This window comes from Sebastes umbrosus, chromosome 18 (genome assembly GCF_015220745.1).
Source record: "Sebastes umbrosus isolate fSebUmb1 chromosome 18, fSebUmb1.pri, whole genome shotgun sequence".
In the NCBI taxonomy this organism is placed as follows: Eukaryota; Metazoa; Chordata; class Actinopteri; order Perciformes; family Sebastidae; genus Sebastes; species Sebastes umbrosus.
The window spans coordinates 3,448,386-3,475,482 of record NC_051286.1 but is presented as its reverse complement, the minus strand read 5'-3'; the positions used below and the strand labels follow the sequence as shown (position 1 = coordinate 3,475,482).

At 44.5% G+C, this 27,097-nt stretch overlaps 4 protein-coding genes across 6 annotated transcripts; 1 reads left to right on the top strand and 3 right to left on the bottom strand.

Moving 5' to 3' along the window:
* Positions 1-240: 240 nt before the first annotated feature.
* xrcc3 (X-ray repair complementing defective repair in Chinese hamster cells 3) lies at positions 241-4,090 on the bottom strand. The gene is made up of 8 exons (XM_037749981.1): positions 4,050-4,090; positions 3,475-3,551; positions 2,105-2,242; positions 1,807-2,019; positions 1,298-1,452; positions 994-1,206; positions 866-903; positions 241-581 (listed from the first exon to the last, which is right to left on the bottom strand). The coding sequence occupies exons 2-8, from the start codon at positions 3,527-3,529 to the stop codon at positions 314-316; spliced, it is 1,080 nt and encodes a 359-aa protein (XP_037605909.1). The 5' UTR covers positions 3,530-3,551; positions 4,050-4,090; the 3' UTR covers positions 241-313.
* On the top strand, positions 3,883-27,097 carry brf1b (BRF1 RNA polymerase III transcription initiation factor subunit b). The gene is made up of 19 exons (XM_037749978.1): positions 3,883-4,118; positions 5,218-5,426; positions 16,138-16,218; positions 16,315-16,488; positions 16,602-16,633; positions 16,727-16,799; positions 22,606-22,755; positions 22,970-23,063; positions 23,682-23,808; positions 23,903-23,942; positions 24,291-24,386; positions 24,464-24,775; positions 24,873-24,934; positions 25,038-25,119; positions 25,204-25,256; positions 25,504-25,793; positions 25,885-25,936; positions 26,087-26,291; positions 26,548-27,097. Exons 2-19 carry the CDS (start codon positions 5,243-5,245, stop codon positions 26,583-26,585), a joined length of 2,145 nt encoding a protein of 714 aa, XP_037605906.1. The 5' UTR covers positions 3,883-4,118; positions 5,218-5,242; the 3' UTR covers positions 26,586-27,097.
* Positions 6,569-15,866, bottom strand: LOC119476588. 3 transcript variants are annotated; one of them, XM_037749974.1, is made up of 20 exons: positions 15,697-15,866; positions 15,475-15,533; positions 14,539-14,631; positions 14,291-14,418; positions 14,058-14,198; positions 13,891-13,968; positions 13,237-13,407; positions 13,059-13,155; positions 12,741-12,964; positions 12,412-12,577; positions 11,814-12,022; positions 11,342-11,459; positions 11,059-11,267; positions 10,729-10,846; positions 10,241-10,410; positions 9,619-9,716; positions 9,353-9,468; positions 7,621-9,282; positions 7,168-7,530; positions 6,569-6,661 (listed from the first exon to the last, which is right to left on the bottom strand). In XM_037749974.1, the coding sequence occupies exons 1-20, from the start codon at positions 15,720-15,722 to the stop codon at positions 6,645-6,647; spliced, it is 4,263 nt and encodes a 1,420-aa protein (XP_037605902.1). In that variant the 5' UTR covers positions 15,723-15,866; the 3' UTR covers positions 6,569-6,644. The 3 variants fall into 3 exon arrangements, with proteins under 3 accessions (XP_037605902.1, XP_037605903.1, XP_037605905.1); XM_037749975.1 differs by having other exon boundaries at positions 7,621-9,279; positions 15,697-15,865; XM_037749977.1 differs by having other exon boundaries at positions 15,669-15,815.
* Positions 17,484-21,917, bottom strand: btbd6b (BTB (POZ) domain containing 6b). Its single transcript, XM_037749979.1, has 5 exons — positions 21,740-21,917; positions 20,297-20,568; positions 19,635-19,725; positions 19,416-19,534; positions 17,484-18,719 (listed from the first exon to the last, which is right to left on the bottom strand). Exons 2-5 carry the CDS (start codon positions 20,485-20,487, stop codon positions 17,687-17,689), a joined length of 1,434 nt encoding a protein of 477 aa, XP_037605907.1. The 5' UTR covers positions 20,488-20,568; positions 21,740-21,917; the 3' UTR covers positions 17,484-17,686.

Here is a 27,097-nt window from a genome sequence, read left to right as displayed (position 1 = left end):
AGTGAGATATCGACCTTACTTTAAGACAAAACATATATTCATAAAAAAAAAAAAATGTTTTGCTTTGAGAAAAATATATACTGTATATGTATATATATATATATGTGTATATATATATATTTATGTGTATATATATATATATATATATATATATATATATATATATATATATTTATTTTTTTTAATGGGAGAGTCGTATTATGTATAAACATTAATGTCTCCTTCTCAGCTCTCACACACTTCATTATATACATCTGTGTGTTTTATATACATTTAAATGGGAGAGTTGTATTATGTATACAGTTTACATACTTTAATGTCTCTCACACACTTCATTATATACATCTGTGTGTTTTGTTTCTCCGTCAGAGCTCGTCACTCCTCGGACTCCCTCCCTCCAGATGGCGACGTCTCGCCCGTTTCGGGCCAGGTGAGGAGCGAACACCACTTCCAGCCTGCGGAGGGCGCTGCTCTGGTCGCCATGGGCAACAGTTCCCTGGAGACGCCGCATCATCAGCCGGACCATCACCTGATTGGCCCAGGCTAACCCGAGAGCCGGCGACACGTTGGAGGACAGTGGGCTGAGAGAAATAAAGAAATTAATATATTAATTATTTCTCAGTTATCTAAATAAATCTACCACAGCTGTCAGAATACTTTGTAAACAGATTCTGGTTTGAAAACTGATTTAATTTTGATCCACAAACTCAAAGAGGAATCTTACTGACATGTTGGTGAAATAAATAAAACCTGAAGAAGGATCAAACTTCTTCCTTCTTCTTCTACTTCAGGCCAGTTTAATCAAATTTCCTACACATTTGTCTTTTTAATCACTTTTCAGAAAGATTAATTAAATTAATTTTACCCCAAAGTGTCATCTGAGCTGCTGAAAACATCCGTCACCTGAAACACAAACACAAATATTTAATGGACAGCAGCCCTACTGGACAGGTGTGTGTTACCTGGTTGATACAGAGGACAGGTGTGTGTTACCTGGTTGATACAGAGGACAGGTGTGGTGAACTCCAGGCTCAGCTGGTGCAGTTTGGAGGAGAAGCTGAGCAGCTGTTTGGTCCTCTCCAGCCAATCAGAAGCCTGGAACTCACACCTGAACAGAGCTGCCACCGAGTCCACCACCAGGAGCCGGACCAGACCCCGAGCGAGCAGCAGGGGGACGCGGCGAGACAGACACGCTTGCAGGGAGTCCTGCAGGTAAACACAACACCAGAAGTCAGAGGTCAGACTCTCCTGTCAGTTTATCAACAGTTAGTGATCAGAGGTCAGAGGTCAGACTCACCAGGTCAGCGGCGTGTTCGATGTAGATGTGGTCACTGAACTGTAGGCTGCTGATCAGTGATGGAGGGACGTCAGAGCGCAGACAGGACTGATCTCTGATCAGCTGCTGCAGTCGTTTGATGGGAAACGAGTCCTCGGTGCAGATGTACACCGCTCCTGCAGAGAGAGACGCCACGTTACAGAACACGCATCTACACAGGCTGTCAGTTAACGCAGCATGTTAGCACAGCAGCTTCAGTGTCTACACAGGATGCCTTCAGGTACAGCACTGAGTGTAGGTCATCCTGACTCAGCATGTGAAACAGAAGCTATCTGTTCTGTCAGACACGCGTGAGACGAACAACTGAAAAAACGAGTTCAGTCCTCTGTACTGTGTTGGGTAATGATGGTGTGTTCACTGACCTGAGTTCAGTCCTCTGTACTGTATTGGGTACTGATGGTGGTGTGCTCACTGACCTGAGTTCAGTCCTCTGTACTGTGTTGGGTACTGATGGTGGTGTGTTCACTGACCTGAGTTCAGTCCTCTGTACTGTGTTGGGTACTGTACAGACAGGCAGAGCTGCAGAGCCAGCTGAGTCTTTCCCGCTCCGCTCTCTCCTGACAGCTCGGTGATGCCCCCCACGGGTAGACCCCCCCTCAGCAGCTCATCCAGTATGGGACATCCAACGCTGAGTCTGGGGCCGGACTCGAACCTGCGACACTCTTCACGATGGAGCTGGAGGGCTGCAAACACAGAAACACACAGGTTAATGCACGCTGTGACATCACTCTGTGACGTCCAATCAGAATGCATCATTACTGATCTGACCTGGGATTGGAGGGTGTCGTCTGCAGATGGTGGCGGCGGCGGTGAGCAGCTGCTGGACATCAGAGCGGGACAGACCGGTGAGTCTCTGCAGGTCCGGACCAGAAAGACACAACACGTCCCTGACGGACTTCAGTTTAGCTGAAGGGAGAAAACAACAAGGTAACCATGGTAACAACAAGAATAATAATCAATAACAAAAAACAAGCAAAATGATTTAAGTCAAACGCCACAGAGGACAAACTACAGGGGAAGCTCCAACCAAACTCCGTACAAAATCTGACCGTTTTAACGTGGCCAACATATAGGAATACCCAGCAATAGGAATAGAAATACCCAGGAATAGGAATAGGAATACCCAGCAATAGGAATAGGAATACCCAGGAATAGGAATAGGAATACCCAGCAATAGGAATAGGAATAGCCAGGAATAATAATAGGAATAGCAAGGAATAGGAATACCCAGCAATAGGAATACCCAGCAATAGGAATACCCAGGAATAATAATAGGAATACCCAGCAATAGGAATACCCAGCAATAGGAATACCCAGGAGTAGGAATACCCAGTAATAATAATAGGAATACCCAGCAATAGGAATACCCAGGAATAGGAATAGGAATACCCAGCAATAGGAATACCCAGGAATAGGAATACCCAGGAATAGGAATACCCAGGAGTAGGAATATGAATACCCAGAAATAGGAATACCCAGGAATAATAATAGGAATACCAAGGAATAGGAATAGGAATACCCAGCAATAGGAATACCCAGGAGTAGGAATATGAATACCCAGAAATAGGAATACCCAGGAATAATAATAGGAATACCAAGGAATAGGAATAGGAATACGCTCAATTCCACTGTTTTCACTTAAATAGAAATTGTAAATCAACCAGGCCTGAAATCTGAAAGGTTGACACTTTAAATTAAAAATTGTGAATATAATCTCTACAAATAGACATTTAAGCTAATAAAGTATACGCCGATAGTACTAGTAAAACATCTAGTTCAGGACAATGTGTTAAGTTATGTTCTATAAGGTATTACATTTGACGATAAACGATACAACATTAAATAGTGCTTTATCTGAATGGAGCTCTGTTTATACACAGCCACCTGTTCATTACGTCACTACAGTTCAACATTCAGAACAAGACAGAACTCCTCATAAATCATACAGTTTTAAGTCTGTCTACCAACGACGCTTTAGGACTTATGTATATACAGTGTTGGCCGATTGCACTACTAATATATGTAGCTCAGGGCAACATGTTAATTTATATTCTATGATGTCTCTACATTTGATACTCAGGGATTCAATATTAAAGTGTGATATTTCTGAATGAAGTCTGGTGCAGCGGCTCTGTTACCTCTCCTCACGGCTGTTATGATCCTCGGGTTGAGCTCCAGCTGGTCCCAGTCCATCTCCCCGCTGAGGACATCGCAGCTTTCAGTCACAGAGAAAGTCTCAAAGTCAGAAAACTGCTTTTATTTATAAATAAATCTGTTTATTTTCTGCCTGAACAACTTTTACACACGAGATACCCGCTCGAATACGAGACGTCATCACAAGACGCCGGGTGGAACTATTTAGCCGGGTGTGTGGGGGTGACCGGTCCCGGTTATAAAATAAAATCAAGTCTGTTTTATCATATTATGCAACAATAATGTCAATATATTCTGTATTTTATAACTATAATACAAAACAATAACATTTAATTTCCAGTACCAACAGTTTAATGAAAAAAAACTCCCCCGCGTAAACTCCGGATACAGTGACGTTAATGAACTGCGTCACAGGAAGAAAACAAACCATCCTGCTCCAAATACTGATCAGTTTTACTGATCAATAATCAGTTATTTAAATGATTAGCTAGCTGTTTAAATGAACAGCTAAATATGTGTCTTTAGTTTGGTCAAACGGGAGAATAAAAATGGATTTTACCGGTGAAGTAACGGCTCCAGGGTGTTTCTAACCGCCAAACTGAATCCTACTAACTGGACTCTATTGTTGGTGAGTTCAGTTATAACTCGTTTATTAAACTGAAACTGTATTTAACGGTTATTTTCTTTAGTTCATAAACAGAGAAAAAGTAAATATAAATAACATACATGTGCAGGTATGGTAGAAACCCACTACAGGCTTATAAAAAAAACTCATCTAAAAGAGTAAATAATAGATAATAATAAATAATAGATAATAAATAATACAATAATAATAATAATAATAATAATAATAATAGATAAAATATTGTAATATTTTGCATAAACTTCCTCCACATCTAAACTAGTGTATACAGTTGATGAAGTACTGAAGACACATTAACTTTACATAATAAATTGATTAAACTGGGAAAAAAAGTTTGGAAACTTATGTTTGGTGGATTATTTCTCTGTTGTTACAATGCTAATTGGTATTGTATTTTACATGGTTGGAAAGCCTGTTTATTTACCTTAAAGTAAATGTAAATAAATTACATGTGCAGGTATGGTAGAAACCCACTACAGGCTTATCAAAAAAAACTCATCTAAAAGAAAAAATAAATAAATAATAGATAATAATAAATAATAGATAATAATAATAATAATAATAATAATAAATAATACAATAATAATAATAGATAAAATATTGTAATATTTTGCATAAACTTCCTCCACATATAAACTAGTGTATACAGTTGATGAAGTACTGAAGACACATTAACTTTATATAATAAATTGATTAATCAATTTATTATATAAAGTTACTGTGTCTTTTATCTATTAATATTATTATTATTGTATTATTATTTAGTATTATTATTATTATTATTATCTATTATTTATTTATTTATCTATTTATTTTCTTTTAGACAAGTCTTTTTTAGATAAGCTTGTAGTGGGTTTCTACCATACCTGCACATATATTTTATTTATATTTACTTTTTTCTCTGCATGACCTTTTTTTTTATAAAAATGTGCAAATAGTAATAGTATCCTAGTAATAGTATAGCCGTTTAGAAGTACATGAACACTGTAAATCATAACTAATTTATCTGGATGAACGGTTTGAAAATGGTAAACATTAGAGCCACACTCTGCTAACAGCTGACCTCCTCCTCTCTGACCTCCAGGCTGTGTTGACCTCTGACCTCCACCATGAGCTCCAGGGTGTGCAAGACCTGTGGGGGGTCAGACATAGATGTGGATCAGGCCCGGGGCAGTGCGGTGTGCACCAGCTGTGGTTCGGTTCTCGAGGACAACATCATCGTCTCGGAGGTTCAGTTTGTGGAGGGAAGTGGAGGAGTTTCGTCTGCTGTGGGACAGTTTGTCTCTGCTGATGGTGAGACACAAACATTTTAAGCACTGAAACACTAAACCGTCATATTTCTGAATGGAATTTAGCACAGCACGCTCTCTGTACAGGACTACCAATAGTTTAAAGGAATATTTTGGGTTCTATGAAGTCACTACAGTTGACAGTTTAGCTTTTAGAACGAGATACAAAAGCAGCTCCAACCAAACTCCATACAAAATTGCGCCATTTTAATTTTGTGTCCTTATTCACAGGAACAAAGCAAAAATAAGAGGAAAGTCTGAAAGATATGAAATTTCTCAGTTAGACTGCAGTCCAGCACAGAGCTGAACAACTACTTTCTCACCAATATGATTAATTTATAGAAAATAATTGCTATTTTTAACAATAGGCTTGTATTTGTGCTGTACATATAACAGCACGGCAGGCTCTAAACTTGTGTGCGATGAAAATAAAAGTTAGGTGATTACACTTTAAATATCAGAGATGTTTAGGAGACCACATGATGGTTTAACAGGAACCTGTTTTGAGCAGCAAACATAGACTGTATATAAGAAGTGGATGTAGTTGCCGTGACGTCACCCATTGGTTTGTGGACTACCCATTTGAAGCCTTGAGTTTGGCATTTTGGCCGTTGCCATCTTGGTTTTTTGCAACCAGAAGTGACACAAGTGGGTGGAGCTCAGTACAACCGAACGCTGAATCAGACCTTTTCAGGCAACCAAAAAGGTTATAATTAACTTTGATGAACTGAAAACACACTTTGAAAGGGTTAAAGTTGTACGACGAAAACATGGACAACCCCCAGACCAGACAACGCCATGATAGTGACCTGTCAATCACAAGATAGCCATGTCCTGCTTTATGGTCTATTTGACTCTAAATGGGACCATAATTTACTATATGAACATCATGCTTTATTGAAGAAGACTTGAAACTAGCGATTGAGATCATAAACTCATGTTTACTGAGGTAATAAATCAAGTGAGAAGTAGGCTCATTTTCTCATAGACTTCTATACAATCAGACTTATTTTTGCAACCAGAGGAGTCGCCCCCTGCTGGCTGTTAGAGAGAATGCAGGTTTAAGATACTTAAGGATTGGCCTCACTTCTCAGACCCAGAGGTTGATCGCTGGCAGCAACAGAGCATCAAACTCAAACAACTGAATGTGAACAAACTGAATCTTTATTCAATCAGATTCTGCAGACAGCGTTTGATCACAACAGTTTGTTTCTGTTCTTCATCAGCTGATCTGTTTACCTGAGAGGAGGACAAAAACATGTTGACACCCTCAGAAACAACAACAGTAGCACTAAACTGATGCAACCTCTGATACAAACCAGTTCAAACTAATAAAGATCCAGACAGATAACAGTTCAATATTATTGATTATTTACATTCAGTGAAATCATCATCATGATCATCACCTGTGAGGAATCTGTGCCACCAGAATAATTAAAGACTTCTATCATCTGATCAGTTTAAAGACAGCCATCAGAACTGGATTAATTCAGTTTCATAATGCATCGTTCAGATGAACTAAGGTCAACTAAATGTACTTATTTTTCTTATTCTGTCTTTAGATAAGTTATGGTATTGCAAAAGTATTTCAAAAAAGTTTGAAAAATGTAATGTAATGCAATATAAACTGAAAACACACAGTTCATTACTTTCCTATATTTGTTGATTGCTTTAATTTGAAGAAGCAGTGAGGCCCTGTAGCTATCAGGCCAAAAGAATAATGAATGAAGATCCGTTTTGTGTACCTCTCATGATTCCTTGGTGAACACTGGCTCCATACTGACCGCCGCAGTCAGACATGGTGTGGATTTTCAGGTCTGAACCACCAGAACCATTAGGATCCGTGTGGGAACCAGTAAACCCAGCTCGCCTTGCAGTGGGATTCAGGTCCTTGTTTCTGTTGGGATTGTTCAGTTGATATTCTCCAATGTCAACAAGAGTGTTTTGGATGTTCTGTGGGGTGACGCTGAGGTAGGACGTCCTGCTCGTCGCTCCTCTGGTGTCAAACTGAGTGGTGGGGTTCTGGAGGTTCTGCAGTTTGGGTACATCGTGGGTTTGGAGTCTTCCTGGGAGACTGGGAACAAGTTTGACTCTGATGTGAGATACGCCTGATGTTGGGGACGAGTGGAAAAATAAAGATTTAGTTATTTCACAGTGACCAGGATCTTTACTTTTAAGTCGGCATATTTTTTTTATACCTGTTGGTTGAGGGAAATTTCTCAGAGGAGATTCCTGGTGTCCACTGTTTCCTGTCTCAGCCACTGATTGGACCAGTTTATGCTGTTGTTCTTGCTGGTTTGGGGATGGATGGACCATTTTCTGCTGGTGTTCTGGCTGGTTTGGGTAGAGATGGACTTGTTTCTGCTGGTGTTCTGGCTGGTTTGGGTACAGATGGACCAGCTTTTGTTGGTGTTCTCGCTGGTCTGGGAACATATCTGTGAGGTGGATGACTGCAGATTGATCTGATTTGACTTGGACACCATGAATACCTTGTTCCTGCCTCAGTGTTGAGAAACCTGTTCTCTCCGGCACATGTTCCTCTCTTATATTTGAACCTCTGCGTTCAGGAAGCTGTTGGGACATCCTGCGGTTCCCATCACTGCTGACAGCTGTCAGACCAGTGGCATACTGGGAGGGATTAGAGATTTGTGAGTTTGCTTGTTGGATAACAGGTTTCTGGTTGAGCTGATGCCCAGAAGAAAGAAATTTGCTCAGAGGTTTGACTCGGATGTTCTGCACCCTGGACTGAACCATCTCAGTGTTCCTCCTTTCAATTTTACCTGGTCTATCCAGGTTTTGGTTGACTTGGCTGGATGCAGTAGATGTCAGTTCAGTGCTGATAGACCCCTGTGTGTCTCCAGACAAGTTGGATGCAGTATTTTTGGATGTGATGCTTTTGGTATTAGCAAGGACATATTTCTTATCCTTGCCAGGCAGGAGTAGTTCACTGCTGCCAATGTGGTCTGGGCTGGACTGAGCTCGTGGTTGAAAGACCGGGTGAAGCGGAGAGGTTTGAGAAGGATCATTGTGACGTTGAGACTTGTATCCAGGTATCTCTTCAGCCATTTCCATCCCACCACCTGAGGGCCTGTTAAGGCTCAAATCCAGACTGGTCTCATGTTGCTGGGTCAGATCTTGCGTACCAGGAGAAAGATCAACTTTAAGATTCTGCAGGTCTTCATTTGGCTTAATGATACCATTTCGGTTAAGAGGGGGCTGGTCCCATGTTAGGCCAGAGCGCCAAACATTATCACCTAAACTATTAGGAACCTGAAGTGTTGGAGTCTGAACGGAGTTTCGCCAGTCACTTTCAAACTGTTCCACAACTGGAGAATCAGGAATCCTGCTGGATGAACTCAAGCCAGAGGCTTGGTTTTCATCAGTTAGTTCTGAATTTTCACCTCTCGCTTCTACAAAGTTGTAGCTCAGTGTGTGGAGGTTTGACAGCTGGATGCTGTTGTCCGGTAACTGGTCATATCTGGGAGGGACGTTTGGAAGATTGACATCAGTTGGAGATCCGAATACATGTTGGTCCTGTGTCTGGGACATGGGATGAAGAGGAGGAGATGAAACCTGCAGAGGGACTTGCTGGGTACTGGTGGTTTGACCCTCAGGAGGAGGAGAAAGATTAAAGTTTGGAAAACTTTGGAGGTTTTGGGAAGTGAAGAACAGCTTGTTGTGTCCTCCTGGAACTGTGATGAAGTGGCTGGGTCCAGGTTTGGGCCGAGGCCTGATGCTGGAGTGAGGCAGGACTCCCCCTGCCGCTGTGGTTTGGTGGACCTGGGTAGTCGGGATGTTGACCACATTTCCAGATACCTGATGCAAACAGTCTTTGGCGGGGAGTTTATTTGATGAATCTGCTGGAAAATAGAGATTTTAAGATTCTGTAATTCAAACTAAACTGGATTTGGATCGTTGATAACTCCTAACCTTTAAGGCTCTCGAAGACTTTGATGGAACCCAATCCAGGAGTCTCTGATCTCAAGATCCTGTCCACAGACAGTCTGTTGACTCCACTTAGTGGGTAGAAGCACCTCACTGTCAACCTGTTCAAAAATCAAACACATTTCTTTATCAATAGTCTTTTACTTTTGAGGGTTTGAAGTTTTGTTTTAGGTATTGATTACAGGCCAAGTCCTCTAAGGGAGAATCGGGCACTACCAGGGTTATGAAGGGTTCACATGTGTTTTCGTTACTTGAACTGAGATTCTCTGGAGATGACGTTTGGTCCGTCTGCAATCAGCTGTCTGTCATGGAAGATTTCGTTTTCATAAGCCACGTATGAGTCCCCAACCTGTGAAACATCCTCAGTTACAAATCTTTACTACACCTTTAAATTTACACATCTGAATACTCCAAACACACGGTCATCTTGTTTACTTGGTCCTCTCCTGCTTTTCAGAAATGAGATGGAACTAGTGAATTTTTAGTGTTTTAAAACCAAATTACTTGAAGGATTGTAACAGGAGAGACTTCAGAGACCAGGTCCAAAGCACACTGGAGCACACAGATTTAAGGCCATCAGCTTTATTAGAAGACTAACGTTTCGGCGCCAACTGCATCTTCATCAGAGTCAAAGCTTGAAACTGATGAAGACAAGATTGCCCTATTCTGTGAGCATGGGACAGGCTTACTATTCCTTGTTAAACGGTTGAAGCGCATATAACCTCCTTTCATTATTTGAACGATTGACAACGTCAGAACAATGATCGGCGAATGGTTTCACCGCTAATTCTGTGGTGTGGTGCTCCTGGTAAGCTCTCCTTTCTTACAAAGAGGTTTTTTGGCAAAACATTTTTCAGTATTTTCACGTGGTACCATGGCTCTGGTCCCACAGGAGTCCATCTTGAACTCAAACAGGACTCTGGATCCATCGGCCTGTTTGGGTCCACAGGTGGGGTCCAGCAGAGTGGTTCTTTCAGGCTGCACTGTAGGCCAGGTGGAGGTCGGAGTCGTCACCACCGTCATGGTCCCATCTGCAGAACAGACTGATACACAACAGAGGAGCAATGTTAAGACTGTATCTGACTCTGGGAGGCAACCAATCAGGGTCGATGTAAGGGGTCTAGTCGACTCAGGGACCGGACAAATCAGGGTCAAATCAGGAGGGTGTAGAGCGTGTAGATGACATAGTCTCGACTTGGTCTTGAGCCTATTGAATCTCAGCATCACCCCTCATTTAAGTCCAGTTTTAAATAGTCTTGACCCCATTTGAACCCTGACATTACTGAGTTTGGTCTTGGACTGGCTTGGCTGACGGCAGGTTGACCATCTAAACTGAACTGGAAGAAGGGGTTGGAGGTTACCTATCATGTCCTCTGTTTTGAAGAGGCAGCGTTTGGAGGTTGATGTCTGGACCTCCAGAGTTTTGGAGTCTCTTAGAAGAAGCTCAAATGTTCCATAAAAGTTTGACAGGTTGATGTCCTGGGAAAAAAAGATGACTGAAATCAGATATGTTTCTCTTATAATGGAGTATTGACTGTTTCTGATGATTCTGATGAATGTTTACTCCATCTGGGATCAAACAGTCTCCTGATACTACTCGGCACCAAATAGTAACAACTTCAGGATGAGTTTCCCATATATATTCAGCACTACCTAACAATAGAGGACCCCCCTGCATCATGGACACTTACTTCATAGGTGTATCCGACAGAGAACACAGGGACTTCCAGGGTGGTCCTTTGGGTGTCGTTGTGGAGGTGGTACCCTCTTTGGTTTGCGAGCTGTGATGTCAGAGGCTCGTGGTCAACACCCACCTCCCAGAGACTCTCAGCTCGAGGCGGTCTGCCCACGCTGAAGGTGATTCCTCCGTCTGAACACTGAGCTGTAATCTCTGGAGGGACTTTAAAGGAGAAATCGGGTGTTACTGTAGACCAGTGAAAGACTAGAGCAGAGAGTAGGAACAAATGTACTTACATGTGTTTAATACTTGTGCTGTGATGAACGTGTGGTGGTAGTAGGAGTCTCTCTGGGGCATGATGGTTAAAGTGAAGTTTATATCTATGGAGTACTGCATCACACCTTGACCCAGGTACTGTGAGAAAAAACAGACAGGTGGCAACAAAGCGGCTTCAACTGTTCTAAAATTTGACTTTATTTTTGTGAGAAGGGTCCGGTGTGCCACGTCACCCCAACACACACTCTGAACCAAGAATTTAAGGTGTTGCCTTCAGGCAGACGGTTCAGAAAGCCAATATGTTGGCTAAACCGGTACAAAAATTAATTCCAAAATGAGGCATTTGCAGGCCCGAAAACTTGCTAAAACTAGACCGCAGCCAGCCCAAATCCAGACAAAGATCAAGGTTAACTCAGCCAAGCTAAACCGGCTAAATCCTGGTGAATGCTAAACCTAAAGCGGGGGGATACAGGTTCTGTATGTAGCCCTCACCATCCGGTGGACGACGGTATCCTCGAAGGGCAGCCAGAGCTTGTAGGCTTGGCTGCCATTGATGTGAGTAACAGGACTGATGCTGTAGCCCCGCTCAGCGCTGTCTGACATCATCAGCTGCTTCCCGTTGATCCGCACTTCCTCCAACATGACATCAGCAGGAATGTTTCCCAGGTAGACGCTGAAAACCCTGTGGTCACTCATAGTCTCTACAGGAAGAAACAAGTCAGGAGAGAAGATGTCCAGACACAAGACTTTGATATATCCATCCATCCTGTTCAGGGTGGCGGGGGGGCTGGAGCCGAGCCCAGCTGACATTGGGCGAAGGCGGGGTACACCCTGGAGAGGTTGCCAGACTATCACAGGGCTGACACATAGAGACAGACAACCATTCACGCTCACATCTACGGACAATTTAGAGTCAACAATTAACCTAAACTGCATGTCTTTGGACTTTAGGAGGAAACCGGAGAACCCGGAGAAAACCCACGCTAACATGTAACATAACATGCAAACTCCACACAGAAGGGACCCAAGCCTGGTCTGAAAACCAGGATCGCAGGTTGTCTGTAAGTGGTCTGCAAATTGGGAGACTTACGGTCAAGGTCGAAGGGTGGACGGCAGAGCAGCGGTGTGTCGAGCACTCGGAGCATTCGGTGTCTTGTGTCGATGCTGCTGCCGTCTTCATACAGCACAGCGAAGACATGTTCGTACAGCAGGAAGATCACGTATGTCTCCTTGTACATGTTATTCACCACCAAACTCTGCAGAGAAGAAGAAACTGAATCTGCTGATGTCATCTGCTTGTGTAGCGTGACATCAGTCCTCGTTTTGCACGTATTTGTTGCTCAGAAGAAAACTTGGACTTGCAATTTGTGTTTGTTAAAACCTTGTCCCTGTCTGAAGTTTGGATGGGACCGACTGTACCTTCCTGTAGCCGCCTTCTGCCCCAAAAGGAACCCCGATCTGGACCAGATGTCCTTGTTGGACCAGACTGAATCCTCTTGCTGCGGTGATGGGTTTGTCCAGCAGAACCCCCTCCACCCCCAGACTGAAGTTCTGACTTTTAAAACCTGCTCCCTCCCCAACCAGAGGGGTCATGACCCGGGGGATGTCCCAGAGCAGCCGGGCGCCGTCGAAAGAACCCGAATCTGACGGGAGATGAACAGAATCACTGCCAGCACCATTTATTCATTGGACAGAAACCAGCTTCCAGTTCAGGTGTGTTTGTATGAGAGAACTTACTGACAGTGCAGGCCATGGAAACATCGATCATCAACACCACCAGCTTCTGCTTAAAGAACAGAGAAACCCGGACAACCTCCACGGGGACACCAGCCACCTGACGATAAACATTTCATTAATAAATCTGCTAGGGCTCTGGACCTTTGATTGGTTCTTGTCTGCCTATATGGTTACCCACCATCGTCAGCTCAGCGTGGGGCTGTTTGTACTGAGAACGAAGCACCACCCTGCGGGCGGTGGTGGTCAGGCTGTAGCCCCGCCTCTGGGCTTCACTGATGGACATGGAGGAAACCTGTCCATCACTCTGCAGGAGCATCAGCTGCCAGACAGAACTCGCCGTCCTCTGCGCCTGAACAACACAAACCAAACATGTCAAAACCTTAAAAACAAAGTACTCAAAGGATAACTTGGGTCTGTTTTGTTAGTTTTGTTCATCATAACAAAAGATTTTGAAATTAAAGTTTGAGATGAATGAAATCAAATTGCATCCATTGACCTCAGCTGAAGGAAGCATGACTGTGCCATCCCGGGTACTGGTTTTCACCCGATACAAGCAGATTCCTTAATATTGGGTGATGGGTGACTAAGTTTGGATGGAAGGAGGAACCATTCAGGAAGACAGTTCGTAAAGCCCCATGAGGCAAATTTGTGATATTGGGCTATATAAATATAATTGACTTGAAGAGGGGCCACATATAAAGGACTTTAGATTTGGATAAAAGTTAATATTTTACTGTAAAAACTGTCACATGGGACTTGAAAGTACCAAAAAAATGCTCCTGTCCTCAGAGATCAGTAGTGTTGATTTGTGTTTGTGCTGGTGTAATTTTACCTGAGAGAAGGCAGCCTCCCACATCTCTCCACTCTCCCCCCGCTGACCTCCACATGAAGACTCTCTGTTCACGTTCACCTGGTCAACATCATGAAACCAGCCTTGAAACCAAATCAGTCTCAGGACAGATCAGTTTAAGCAGTAGTAGTAGTAGTAGGTGTTCTGACCTCCATGTAGTCCTCCTCACAGATGATCTCTCTGTGAGTCCAGATCAGACCAGAACAGACTGCAGAAACAGGCCGACTGGTCCACGTTCCACCAGCATCACTCACTATCACGTTAAAGCTGAAGGTGAACACCTCGTCATCCTGGAAAACAGAAACTGCGTCAGTCTGGATCAGGGTTATGGAGAGGTGGAACTACCTGGTTGTGGGTCAGGATTATGGAGAGGTGGAGCTACCTGGTTGTGGGTGAAGCACGAGTAGTATGAAGCTCTGAAGGTGGTGAAGCCGTCCATCTTGAAGGTGCTGACGGTGTAACCGCAGCGCGAGGCAAGCTGCTCGCTGATGGAGTGGACGCCGTTTCCATCTACATGGATGGAGTGAACATGTGCCGGCGTCAAGTTTAGGACTAACGTTACAGGACAGGTAGTCGGACAGGTGTACTTTGGTAATGAGGACTACAGAGGTGTCAACATGAAGAACTGACCTACAGCCTCGAAGCGAGGCGTCTGTGCTGAGGTCACGTGGATCCACAGGTAACGATCCCGACACTCCGTCTGAACAGCAGTATCCACCAAACCTGACAAGACAGAAAATCTGAACTTCTACGACGGCTACGACCAATTAGTCTTAAAACATGGAGATCATTCAGCAGATCAAAGGTCCCCAAGAAATATATAATACAGGTTTCTTATATTACAACTCAGTAAATCCACCAGTAAAGAGCCTGTACATCCACCAGTAAAGACCCTGTACATCCACCAGTAAAGACCCTGTACAGCCACCAGTAAAGACCCTGTACATCCACCAGTAAAGACACTGTACATCCACCAGTAAAGACCCTGTACATCCACCAGTAGACACTGTACATCCACCAGTAAAGACCTGTACATTCACCAGTAAAGACCCTGTACACCCACCAGTAGAGACACTGCACATCCACCAGTAAAGACCCTGTACATCCACCAGTAGACACTGTACATCCACCAGTAAAGACCTGTACATTCACCAGTAAAGACCCTGTACAGCCACCAGTAGAGACACTGTACATCCACCAGTAAAGACCCTGTACATCCACCAGTAGACACTGTACATCCACCAGTAAAGACCCTGTACATCCACCAGTAAAGACACTGTACATCCACCAGTAAAGACCCTGTACAGCCACCAGTAGAGACACTGTACATCCACCAGTAAAGACCCTGTACATCCACCAGTAGACACTGTACATCCACCAGTAAAGACCCTGTACATCCACCAGTAAAGACACTGTACATTCACCAGTAAAGACCCTGTACAGCCACCAGTAGAGACACTGTACATCCACCAGTAAAGACCCTGTACATCCACCAGTAGACACTGTACATCCACCAGTAAAGACCCTGTACACCCACCAGTAGATAAACCAGTAAAAACAGTTTACCTTCCAGTTCACCTTCAGCTGTAGTTTCTTCTGTGAATTTGCAGCAGATAAAGATGAGTCTAGGAAAAAAAGTAGTGAGTTATTACCTGTTCAGGTAAGATTAGTTTTGTTACCTGTTCAAGTGAGATTAGTTTTGTTACCTGTTCAGGTGAGATTAGTTTGGTTACCTGTTCAGGTGAGATTAGGTTTGTTACCTGTCCAGGTGAGATTATTTGAACTCACCCAATGATGAAAGCAGCAGTTTTCATGTTGAAGCTGCAGAAACTGTCTGACAGTCTCTCCTGTGTGTCTCTGTGGAGGAAAAGCTTCCCCTCTGCAGCCAGGTGAGCTAATCACCTGGTTGTCATGGTAACAGCAGTGCCAGTCAAAGCTGATGCTGGTTGAGTGTGATTACAGCTGGAGGCTCTCACCGGTACTGGTTTCTCTCTCTGCCTTTATATTATTCACATCTGTATTTATTTATATTCTGATTGTGAATGAATTATTTTAATAACCCAGAATATCATTATGGTGTCTTTTGAACATTAGAAATTATTTATTAGGCTAAATGATTCAGGGAAAACTGAAGTGATGTAACTCATATCAACCAGATGTGGACTCTGGCAGTGAGCCTGATTAAATGATCTCAGATGCTGACTGGAGTCTGGTGTTTTGTGTCTGCAGGTCCAGTTAAGGCCCCCCTTCTTGGGTCTGGTTTTCACACCAGTGTTGGGAAAGAGTCCAGAGCCCAGACCCTGCAGGGCGGTGAGTACCTTCATCATCATCATCATCATCATCATCATCATGATGTCCTGACGTAACCTTCATGTTTCCACTGATTAACCCTTTGTGTGTCTCCAGGTAAGCGTCAGATCCAACAGCTGGGCAGCCAGCTGCAGCTCAACCAGCACTGTTTGGACACGGCCTTCAACTTCTTCAAGATGGTCGTCAGTAAACACCTGACGCGAGGACGCAAGACGGAGCACGTCATCGCCGCGTGCCTCTACCTGGTGTGTCGCACCGAGGGGACGCCACGTATCCTAGCAACCACTGATACACACACACTGACACGCTTTGTTTGAAGGTTTGAGTTTAATGGTGTCAGTCTGGACCCACCAGAAGTTGTGTTTTCCTGAACTGTGTTTCAGACATGTTGCTGGACCTGAGTGACCTGCTGCAGGTAGGACTGACCTCAGACCAGCAGAGACAGATTGTTTTTTTATATATTTATATATATAAACTCCAGCTCTAACTTTTAGTTTCATGTGTTCAGGTGAACGTTTACATCCTGGGAAAAACCTTTCTGCTGTTGGCTCGGGAGCTCTGCATCAACGCTCCCGCCATCGGTGAGAACTTTATTTATTCACTTTACATCCACCAGTAATGACCCTGTACATCCACCAGTAAAGATCCTGTACATCCACCAGTAAAGACCCTGTACATCCACCAGTAAAGACAGTACTATTTACTGTAAAACTACACTTTATGTATTTAAACTGTCAGACATTTTTATAGTACACACACACACACACACACACACACACACACACAAATATTAGAAAGTAACAGGGTGAGGGTTGTTTGGATTCACCAAAGTCACACAATAACACAAACAAACTAACGATGGATGCAGCGGTAGACCAGCAACTCCCGTGTTCTGAGAGGTTAAATTACTGTTTTTGTGAATGGAGTCTGGTTTCTTTGAAGACAGCCCAGTTCCCCGTCAGAAAGGGCTGTCTGAATCAGAGTTTTGGTTCAAATGGATTTTAAATAGAAAATATAAACCAACAATATCATGTAAAATATGTAAATTATTAGATGTAAATCCTCAGGAGCTGCAGGAAAAGGGTTTTCAAAGTGCATGTAGAACTACATTTCAACTACATCCCATGAACCCCTGTCAACTACAAGGTCGACAGTTTTAAAGGCTCAATCCTGCTCTCTAGTGGCAGCTGTGGGAAACTACAACATCAAACATTTCCTCCACAAACACCTTCAGCAGGACTTCACCACAAAGAAGCAGCAACACGTTTTCAGTTTCAGTCACATAAACTTTAATGTTCATTCATCATTTCCTTTAAGAAGCACAGACAAACCAATCAGCTTCCAGTTCCACCTCAACCGTGCAATCAGCTTCCAGTTCCACCTGGACTGTCCGTCAGAATCAGAGCTCCTGTCTCACTCCAACATGTTTTCTGACTGATGAAAGGCCTTGAGTTCGTCAGGTTCTGGTTCAGCAGTAGAAGACCAGTTCAGGGATCTGCCCCCCCTGCACACCGGTGCCGTTGGTGCTGTCTGATGAACACTGAAACTGGAAGGTCACTTTCTCACATTGCACCTCGGTCATCCCCTCCTGACCAAAGTAACTCAGCTCGTTTCCGTCCAGGACGGCGCTGACCGTGTAGAAGGTGTCCGGTTCCACCTGGACCGGGTGTTCAAACCACACAGGGAAGGTGCTGCTTGATCCATCCGACAGGAATTTGGTGAGGTTCTGGGCCTGAACGGTTCCCTGCCTCTTCAGTTCAATCTTCACGCTGTACTCGGCCTTCCCGCCGCTTGACCCGTACAGACCGAGTCCGGCCATGAAGATCCGCCGATCCACTGCGAACTGGATGCTGTCGCAGCGCCCCCTGTAGCGCCACTGGTTGCTGCGGTAGGCCGAGGACTGGAAGCGGTGGCACCTGAGCGGCGCCAGTCCGGCCCGCTTCACCAGAGGGAACTCCAGTCTGGGTTTGCTTGAGGCAGTGAACCACAGGAAAACATCATGAGTCTCTTTCAGCATCAGGACGTCCGACTGCGCCGCCCCGTCTGCAAACTCCTGCAACGTCATGGAGGGGATCCGGACCAGGTACAGAGCCTTACCCAGCACCGCCCGCTGGTTCCTGGGGTTTACAGACAGGCCCTGACGTCTGCACTCAGCCGCCGCCCAGTTCAGCACGGCTTGGAAGATCACGACCTCGCTGATGTTGAGGGATTCTCTCTGCAGGATGATCTCCAGCGTGGGCAGGTCGATCTCACAGAAGCCTTCAGATAGCAGAGCAAGCTCGGCCTGAGCGTCGATCACCTCCCAGCAGCGCTGCGTCAGCTCTGGCTCCTCAAACAGCCGGCTCTGAGACAGCAGCACGCAGGCATTCTTCGCCTCCAGACTCGTCTCCAGGAAGGTGACGCAGGCCCTCGCCAGAGCAGGAACGATATACTTCTTAGCAGCGTAGAGCGTGGCGAGCACGGTGTCAGCCTCCAACTCGATCTCATCACTGTACATGTACCTGAGACAGAGCACACAGCGGGATCAGGACATGTGTCAGGGACAACATACGTCACACATACATTGTCTGGTAAGTTATTGATCCCTTCAGCACCTGGATCCCATCCAGGACCACTGGAATCCTCTTTAGGGTACTACGGGGACCACTGAGACTCCCACCTAGAACCCTGGCCCTTCCTCAAACACTTTCCAAAGGACTACGGGAGGGGTAGCTGGAGGTCAGGTGGTAGAGTGAGTCCGTTATTCGTAAGGTTGGTGGTTCTATCCCTGGCTACTCCTGTCCTGTTCATACATCCAAGGGTCCTTGAGGTAGGTAGGTCTCTTTAGACAAAAGCATCTACCCAAAGAATGTAATGTCTAGAACCTCCTTAAGAACTGGAAGAACATCAAGTACCCTGAAACTACCTCAAGGATCCCGGTTTCATTTAGTAACTCCTGGAACCAACATCCAGGACCTCTGGGACTGCCTACTGGACCCTTGAGTTCTTTCCAAGGAGCACTGGAAAGGCCTGGTCACACCAGAACGTGGCACAGTGAAGTAGATCAGCCTGTCCTCACAGGAAATAGGTGATGATAAGAGGTCTGGTGACTTGGTGACTACCCACAGGGCTAGTTGAGGAACTACCATAGTTGAATTTCATCGTCTTTCAGAAGATAAACTTGTGGACACGTGAACTCGTCTCCAGACCAGACTCACTTCAACAGTATGAGGAAAGCGGCTGGCTCCACGTCAGGGATGTGGATCTCAGATTGACCCTCAGCCAGATCTCCGTAAAACATGGCTCCAAACACGGAGCTGCCCACCGCCAGGACGTACTGAAACACCGAGACAGGGAACCAATCACACGACAGGAAGTAGATACAGAGGTCCACTGAAGATGAGATCAGATGACAACGTGAGGCCCAGAGCACTCACCTTATGAGCAGGAACTTTCTGAGTCTCTCCTGGAGGACCGACGATGAAGTGAGCATCAGCCATTTGCTCGTTGTTGAACATCAGAGCGTTCCTGAGGGAAAACAACAACAACAACAAAGTGTTTACAAAGTGTTTACTCCTTAGATAAAACCCGTTAACAGGAGAAAACAACAACAACAAAGTGTTTACTCCTCAGATAAAACTCATTAACAGGAGAAAACTTGGACAGGAACATCTTTAAACGAGCCACTCGCTAAATGTTCACTCATTCTTCAGTTATTATGGGTTATAACTATATAAACTATATCCTAAATATGTAGATTATTTATTATATTTTACTTCCTCCATCATCAGTAATGTTTCCCTCTGTCACACTGTTATATTGGATTAAATACTACAATATAATATATATAATTATAGTTTTCCTGCTGTCCAATCAGAGCAGAGTATTGTGTTGCTGCTGTCCAATCAGAGCAGAGTATTGTGTTGCTGCTGTCCAATCAGAGCAGAGTATTGTGTTTCTGCTGTCCAATCAGAGCAGAGTATTGTGTTGCTGCTGTCCAATCAGAGCAGAGTATTGTGTTGCTGCTGTCCAATCAGAGCAGAGTATTGTGTTTCTGCTGTCCAATGAGAGCAGAGCATGGTGTGGTGCAGAGTAGTACCTCTCTCTGAGCGTGGGCTGTGCTTCTTGCCAGCTGTCTCCGTCCTCTCTGTCATTGTTGTTGGGCTGGACGTCGTCTTCTTCGTTGGTGTTTTCAGCCGGCGGCTCCGGTTCATTGGGCTGGATGAAACTCTTCTTCACCTCCACCTCGTTACTGTGAGGGAGGCTGGTGGAGAAAAGTTCAGCCGCCATCTTCTCCTCCTCCACCTCCTCCTCCTCCTCCCTCGTCACAGAGCCAATGAGGTCGCGACCTCACAGCATGATGACTGTTTCCTGTCAGGGAGTCGGAGATTAATCTGATTATAATCCCGATTATGCAACAGATTAAAGTCCAGCACATGATATCGTTCAGTCCGTACCTGAAGCACCCTTATATTCATGCCATTCATTAATCTGTACGTTATTTAGTCAATGAAATGTTCAACATTATAGTAGTAATAGTGAAAAGGAAATCAGCACAATTCAGACGCTGGAACCAGAAAATATTTTGACATTAACCTGAAAAAATGACTGAAACAATTAGTCGATTAGTTTTCTGTCACTCAGCTAATCAATGAAGTGACTAATCGTTGCAGCTATATACACAATACATTAACTATATAATATGTAACATATATGTATAATAAATGAGAGATGAATGTGACAGAAATATACACAGCCCGTATTCAGTAGTTGTGCCGTTTCTCTCCATTTGTGATGTCACAAATATACAATATTTAGACCCTTACACGGCTTTAAACATAAACATTCTAAATGTGTCCCAGTTCATTTCCTGTTGTAGTGTATGTAAATGACATCAGCTGACAGGAAGTAAACATGGACCCAAGCTGTTGCCTAGCAACGCAATTCCATTGAAATGCACTAAAACGGAGCGTTTGTGACAGAGAGTAAATACAGGTATATTCAGGCAGACAGTACGAGGAAAATAAAGTGTTTTTTTAACATTAAATCATGTAAACATGTTCTAGTAGAAACACAAAATACAAGTGTGAACCTGAAAATGAGCACGATATGGGACCTTTAAAAGATTAATAGGCTAAAATTACATCGTTTGAACCCGAAAACCTTCAAATTTTCTTTTTTTATTTATAATATGAATATATAATATGATATTATATATATATATATCATATTATATATATAATATATATATATATATCATATATATATCATAATATATATATATACCTCAGCTCTGCATGTATTCCAGCCTGTCTGTCTGGTTGATTCCAGCCTATAGGCATCCTATAATCACATATATACATTATAATATACAAACACACCACCGTAACCCTCTAATGTCCCAGTAGGAGTATTATCAGAGTATTAATGTAGTACTCTAGGTGACGCACAGCTCCAGTATAATAACATAACGGTCCAGACTGACTCAGTAACAGAGAGGTGATCAATAATCAATAATCACCGGGTGTCGTTGTGTCCTCACCGTTCAGCGTGTCGCAGCGCGGCCCCGCTCATCGTCTCCTCCCGGCGGACAGACGGACAGAGTCCCGGTGTGTCGGTTGTTTTTACCGTTGAATCCTCAGACAGCAGCTGCTGTTTGTTTCTCCGGTCGCCATCTTAGATCCTCCTGCTGCTACATCCTCTCCTTCACCCAGCTGCTGCTCCTCTAGAGGGAGACAGAGCGCGGGAAACAGGGAGAGCAGGAGGAGACGGTTACTATGGTGACAGAGGAGAGCAGAGGACCATGGGGCCAGGTGGTAGTCTACCTGGAGTCTGGAACCAGGTTTCATTAATTATCAGAAGGTCACAGAAATATTCACATCTTGATTTACTTCCAATAGAAGTTTATACCTTTATTTATATGTTTATGTAAATATCCTCCTCCTCTCCTCCTCCTCCTCTCCTCTCCCCCTTCTCTCTGCTCCTCCTCTCTCTCCTCCTCCTCTCCTCTCTCTGCTCCTCCTCTCTCTCTCTCCTCTCTTTCTTTTCATCCTCTCCTCTCTCTCTCCTCCTCTCTCTTCTCCTCTCTCCTCTCTCTTTTTCTCTCTCTCTCCTCCTCCTCTCTCTCCTCTCTCTCCTCCTCTCTCACTCTCTTTTCTCTTCTCCTCCTCCATCTCTCCTCCTCTCTCTCCTCCTCCTCCTCTCTCTCCTCCTCCTCCTCCTCTCTCTCTCCTCCTCCTCCTCCTCTCTCACTCTCTTTTCTCTCCTCCTCCTCCATCTCTCCTCCTCTCTCTCCTCCTCCTCCTCTCTCTCCTCCTCCTCCTCTCTCTCTCTCTCCTCTCTTCTTCTCCTCCTCTTTCTTCCTCTCTCCCCCTCCTCCTCCTCTGTTCTCCTCCTCCTCTTCCTCAGACCCTTGCCTGTACATCCCTCGGTTTGCTCACATGTTGGAGTTCGGGGTGAAGACTCACGAGGTTTCCATGACGGCTCTTCGTCTCGTTCAGAGGATGAAGAGGGACTGGATGCACACGGGACGCCGACCGTCCGGACTCTGTGGAGCAGGTACAACATGGCCGCCGTTACCATGACAACAACAAACAGTCGGAAATATGTACAAGAAAAAAAACTCTGATATTCTCTGAGATTAAAGTCGTAATTTTAAGAGAAAAAACGCATGCCAGTTGATTTCAATGTTTTCTACCGTGTCTTCCTCCTCTCCTCTTCCTCCTCATCTTCCTCTTCTCATCCTTCTCATCCTCCTCCTCCTCCTCCTCAGCTCTTCTGGTAGCAGCTCGGATGCATAAGTTTCGTCGTACGGTGAAGGATGTGATCAGTGTGGTGAAGGTCTGCCAGACCACTCTGAGGAAGAGGTGAGAACGAATTACAGTAGATCACTTAAGATGACAGTAGATCCTAGTGGATTGTAGGAGATCCCAGTGGATTGCAATAGATCCCAGTGGATTGCAGTAGATCCCAGTGGTCTACAGTATATCCCAGTGGATTGCAGTATATCCCAGTGGATTGCAGTAGATCCCAGTGGTCTACAGTAGATCCCAGTGACTACAGTAGATCCCAGATGTCTACAGTAGATCCCAGTGGTCTACAGTAGATCCCAGTGGACTACAGTAGATCCCAGTGGACTACAGTAGATTCCAGTAGTAGATCACAGTGGATTGCAGGAGATCCCAGTGGACTACAGTAGATCCCAGTGGACTACAGTAGATTCCAGAAGTAGATCCTAGTGGACTACAGTAGATCCTAGATTGCAGTAGATCCAAGTGGACTACAGTAGATCCCAATGGACTACAGTAGATCCCAGTGGTCCACAGTAGATCCCAGTGGACTACAGTAGATCCTAGATTGCAGTAGATCCAAGTGGACTACAGTAGATCCCAATGGACTACAGTAGATCCCAGTGGATTGCAGTAGATCCCAGTGGATTGCAGTAGATCCCAGTAGATTACAGCATCCTCTCTCCCTCCCTACAGATTAACAGAGTTTGAGGAAACGCCCACCAGTCATCTGACCATCGATGAGTTCATGAAGGTAGATCTGGAGCAGGAATGTGATCCACCGTCCTTCACCGCCTCACAGCAAAAAACCAAGATGCAGCAGGTAGATCCCTCTGTCTCTGATTAGCTGCTGACCGATGAGTTCACCAATGATCAATGACCCAACCAATCATCTTTACTGTCCTCTTCTTCTGCAGCTAGAACACGAGCTGGCCAGGAAGCTGGATGAGGTCGAAGGTCAGTTCCTAACTCTGCCCAAGGATTCATTTATGACACTCCAGAGGGCACTAAAGGACCCAATTAGGACACTTCAGAGGGCACTAGGGGAACCAATTAGGACACTTCTGAGGGCACTAAAGGGATCATTTAGGACAATTCAGAGGGCACTCGGGGAACTAATTAGGACACTTCAGAGGGCACTAGGGGAACCAATTAGGACACTTCAGAGGGCACTAGGGGAACTAATTAGGACACTTCAGAGGGCACTAAAGGGATCATTTAGGACACTTCAGAAAGCACACACACTTTAACGGACTAATGTTTTCGTCCTGTCATGTCCTGTCATGTCCTGTCATGTCCTGTCAGGAGAGATCAGCTGCTACAAAGACGAGATTGAGACTGAGCTGGAAAAGAGCCGACCTAAGCTGAGAGGAATCTACGCCGCCTACGCCAAAGAAATCGGTCTGTACTGATCTTAGTCAGCGGAGTCTATCTCCACATCCGAAACATTTCAGAACTCTTTACTTCCTGGTTTTCAGACCCCGAGGACGTTGAGGTTTTGTCCTCGACCTCTGAACCCGAGGTGCCAGAGATCGAAGATGCCGAGCTCCAAGCCGCCGCCCAACACCTGACACAGAACTTCCTGTGTCAGGTGATCCAGGAGGAGGACGGGATTGACAAGAAGACAGATGACGAGCAGGAGGCGGGGCCAGACAAGGACGGGGCGGGGCCTCAGCGTCAGGCCGCCCCTCTGGCTGTCATCCTGGGAAAGCTGCCGAGCGCCGCCAGCCTGAGCCTCCAACAGACCTTCCAGACCTTCAACGAGCCCGCAACAGGCGAGCAACCAGACGGTACGTATTACATCATCATGACCTCGTCACGGACTCACGGACAGGTGGTAAACCTGTTTATTCTGATGGTCTGCTGTTGTTTGTGGTGTTTTTACAGACGATCAGTCGGAGAGTGGAGAGCTGGACCTGAACGATATCGATGATCTGGAGATTGATAAGGTCAGTTTATCAATCACTGCTGTATTGATCTGTTCAGATATTTACTGAATCTCTTTAGTTATTTATATTACTGAATAAACTAACTGTTTATTTTCTGCTGCAGTACATCCTGAATGATCGGGAGGTCGAGGTGAAGACGGAGCTGTGGATGAAACAGAACGCAGAATACCTGAAAGAGCAGAAAGGTCAGCGGAGGCTCTTCATCATCTTCATCGTCTTCATCATCATTTGTGTTATTGATTTGTGATTTTGAGTGTTTGTTTTTTCAGAGAAAGAAGAGAAGATCAAGAAAGAGAAAGAACAAGGGACGTATAAAGAGAAGGTGAGTGAACAGGGTCTCCCAGCCTGGAGTCCAGGGGCTGTCCTGGGCTCATCGAAGATCAAGACTGGATTACTAACCATTAATAGTAAAACTATTAACTATTAATAGTAAAACTATTTATAGTCGTAAAACTATTAATAGTAGTAAAACTATCTGAAGTAAAACTATAAATAGTAAAAGTCCTGCGTTCAAATGTTTACTAGTAAATAAAGTTAAATAAATAAGGTTACATTCTGTCTGCCTCCAGCCGAAAAAGTCCAAGAAGAAGAAGGAGCAGATCCAGGCGTCGACGGCGGGCGAGGCGATAGAGAGGATGTTGGAGAAGAAGAAGATCTCCAGTAAGATCAACTACGACGTCCTCAGAGACCTGAACAGCAGAGGGACAGGAAGTGGGGGGGGCAGCAGTCCCAGCAGAGCGGCCTCCGACACGCCAGACGCCTCCGCCGCCACACGGAAACGACTCAACCGCCGCCGACGCAAGAAGACCAGCGATGCAAACCGAGACCTGGCCGCTACCGCCACCATCATGGGGAAGAGGTACTTATAGACCACATGATCAATCGATTGATTGAGAAAATAATCAACAGATAAATCGATCATGAGAATATGTTGTTGTTTATGTTTTCAGGGTGCGACTCCTCCTATCCGCCACATCAAAGAAGAAGAAAACAGCCGTCCAGGTGAGCGACCATACCTGACTCATACCTGTCACACCTGCTCCCACTCACTATACGTACATATTATATATATACATACATATATTATATAAAACATATCATTATATACATCATGCATATCTTATTCTAAACTCGATGTGTTTCACCTCTCAGGCAGAAACCACCGTCACCATGACAACAGATGCAAAGACAGAAAGTGCATCTGAAGCGACTCCTGTCCCTGAACCAGACACCAGCTCCACCCCCGCTGCTCCAGCCCCTGTGGTGGTGGTGATGGAGGAGGAGGAGGAGGAAGAGGAGGTGGAGATGGAGGCAGAGGGGGAGGGGGAGTGTGTCAGCGCTCTGCAGCTCGTAGGAGGTAAGTCCAGGCTTTTATTCTGAAAACCCAGAGGAAGGAGAGGTCATAGACACAGATCAGAGATTAAGTTGGGTAGACCAGCAACTCCTGTGTTCTGAGAGCTTAAATTAGTGTTTTTGTGAATGGAGTCTGGTGTGTTTGAAGACAGCGATATAACGGCTTCAGTTCCCCGTCAGAAAGGGCTGTCTGACAGCGAGGTAAACTAGTGAAAATATTTGATATTTGATTGATTGTTTGATTGATTTGTGTTTTCCAGATTACGGCTGTGAGGCGGAGGAAGAGGAAGTCTTCTAGCTTCGTCTTGCTGACCTTTTGACTTCCAGCGTATAAGCTCTCCGTCCGAGATCGAGGCAGCTCTACTGAGATGAATCAATGTTACAGAAATCAATAACCAATATTAGTGATCAGTTAAACCGGTTAAATTATCATTGATGAAAAAAAAGCATCACTGAGATGAAACTATTTTTTTAATTGATCACTGATCGTTAGAATACATTTCATAACATCGAGCGTCTCGTGTTCATATTGTAAAAAACTAAAGTTATAGCTTTTAGATGTTTGTGTGTTTTTATATCCGTCTGTATGAATGTAAATATGAACGTTCACATTCCTGTAAAGTATGAAATCATTTCAACTTCAACCAGCTTTAATACAGTTTTAACTGTTTTTAGTGTTTTTATTGTGTATTTTTGTTGTAAATGAACGTGTGTACTTTGTGTATTTTAACTATGAGGTCAAATATAATGATGTACTGAAAAAAGAAAACATCGCTGAGAGAATAAAGAAACTCTGGAAGTAGAAATATA

Bases quoted from the DNA above. Each gene is read 5' to 3' on its own strand.
- LOC119476588 (XM_037749974.1), bottom strand. From the start codon at position 15,722: ATGAAAACTGCTGCTTTCATCATTGG. The intron at 12,965-13,058 runs GTAAGTTCTCTC...ATCTCCCGTCAG, and splicing joins TTCCATGGCCTGCACTGTCA to ATTCGGGTTCTTTCGACGGC. The intron at 12,578-12,740 runs GTACAGTCGGTC...TCTTCTCTGCAG, and splicing joins CAGAAGGCGGCTACAGGAAG to AGTTTGGTGGTGAATAACAT.
- brf1b (XM_037749978.1), top strand. From the start codon at position 5,243: ATGAGCTCCAGGGTGTGCAAGACCTGTGGGGGGTCAGACATAGATGTG. The intron at 16,489-16,601 runs GTATCCTAGCAA...ACTGTGTTTCAG, and splicing joins TCGCACCGAGGGGACGCCAC to ACATGTTGCTGGACCTGAGT. The intron at 23,943-24,290 runs GTCAGTTCCTAA...ATGTCCTGTCAG, and splicing joins GAAGCTGGATGAGGTCGAAG to GAGAGATCAGCTGCTACAAA.
- btbd6b (XM_037749979.1), bottom strand. From the start codon at position 20,487: ATGGCGGCTGAACTTTTCTCCACCAGCCTCCCTCACAGTAACGAGGTG. The intron at 19,535-19,634 runs GTGAGTGCTCTG...TCGGTGTTTCAG, and splicing joins AGAAAGTTCCTGCTCATAAG to TACGTCCTGGCGGTGGGCAG. The intron at 18,720-19,415 runs GTGAGTCTGGTC...GCTCTGTCTCAG, and splicing joins GCTTTCCTCATACTGTTGAA to GTACATGTACAGTGATGAGA.
- xrcc3 (XM_037749981.1), bottom strand. From the start codon at position 3,529: ATGGACTGGGACCAGCTGGAGCTCAACCCGAGGATCATAACAGCCGTG. The intron at 2,243-3,474 runs GTAACAGAGCCG...TTCTCCCTTCAG, and splicing joins CATAACAGCCGTGAGGAGAG to CTAAACTGAAGTCCGTCAGG. The intron at 1,207-1,297 runs GTGAGTCTGACC...GTTTACCTGCAG, and splicing joins TCGAACACGCCGCTGACCTG to GACTCCCTGCAAGCGTGTCT.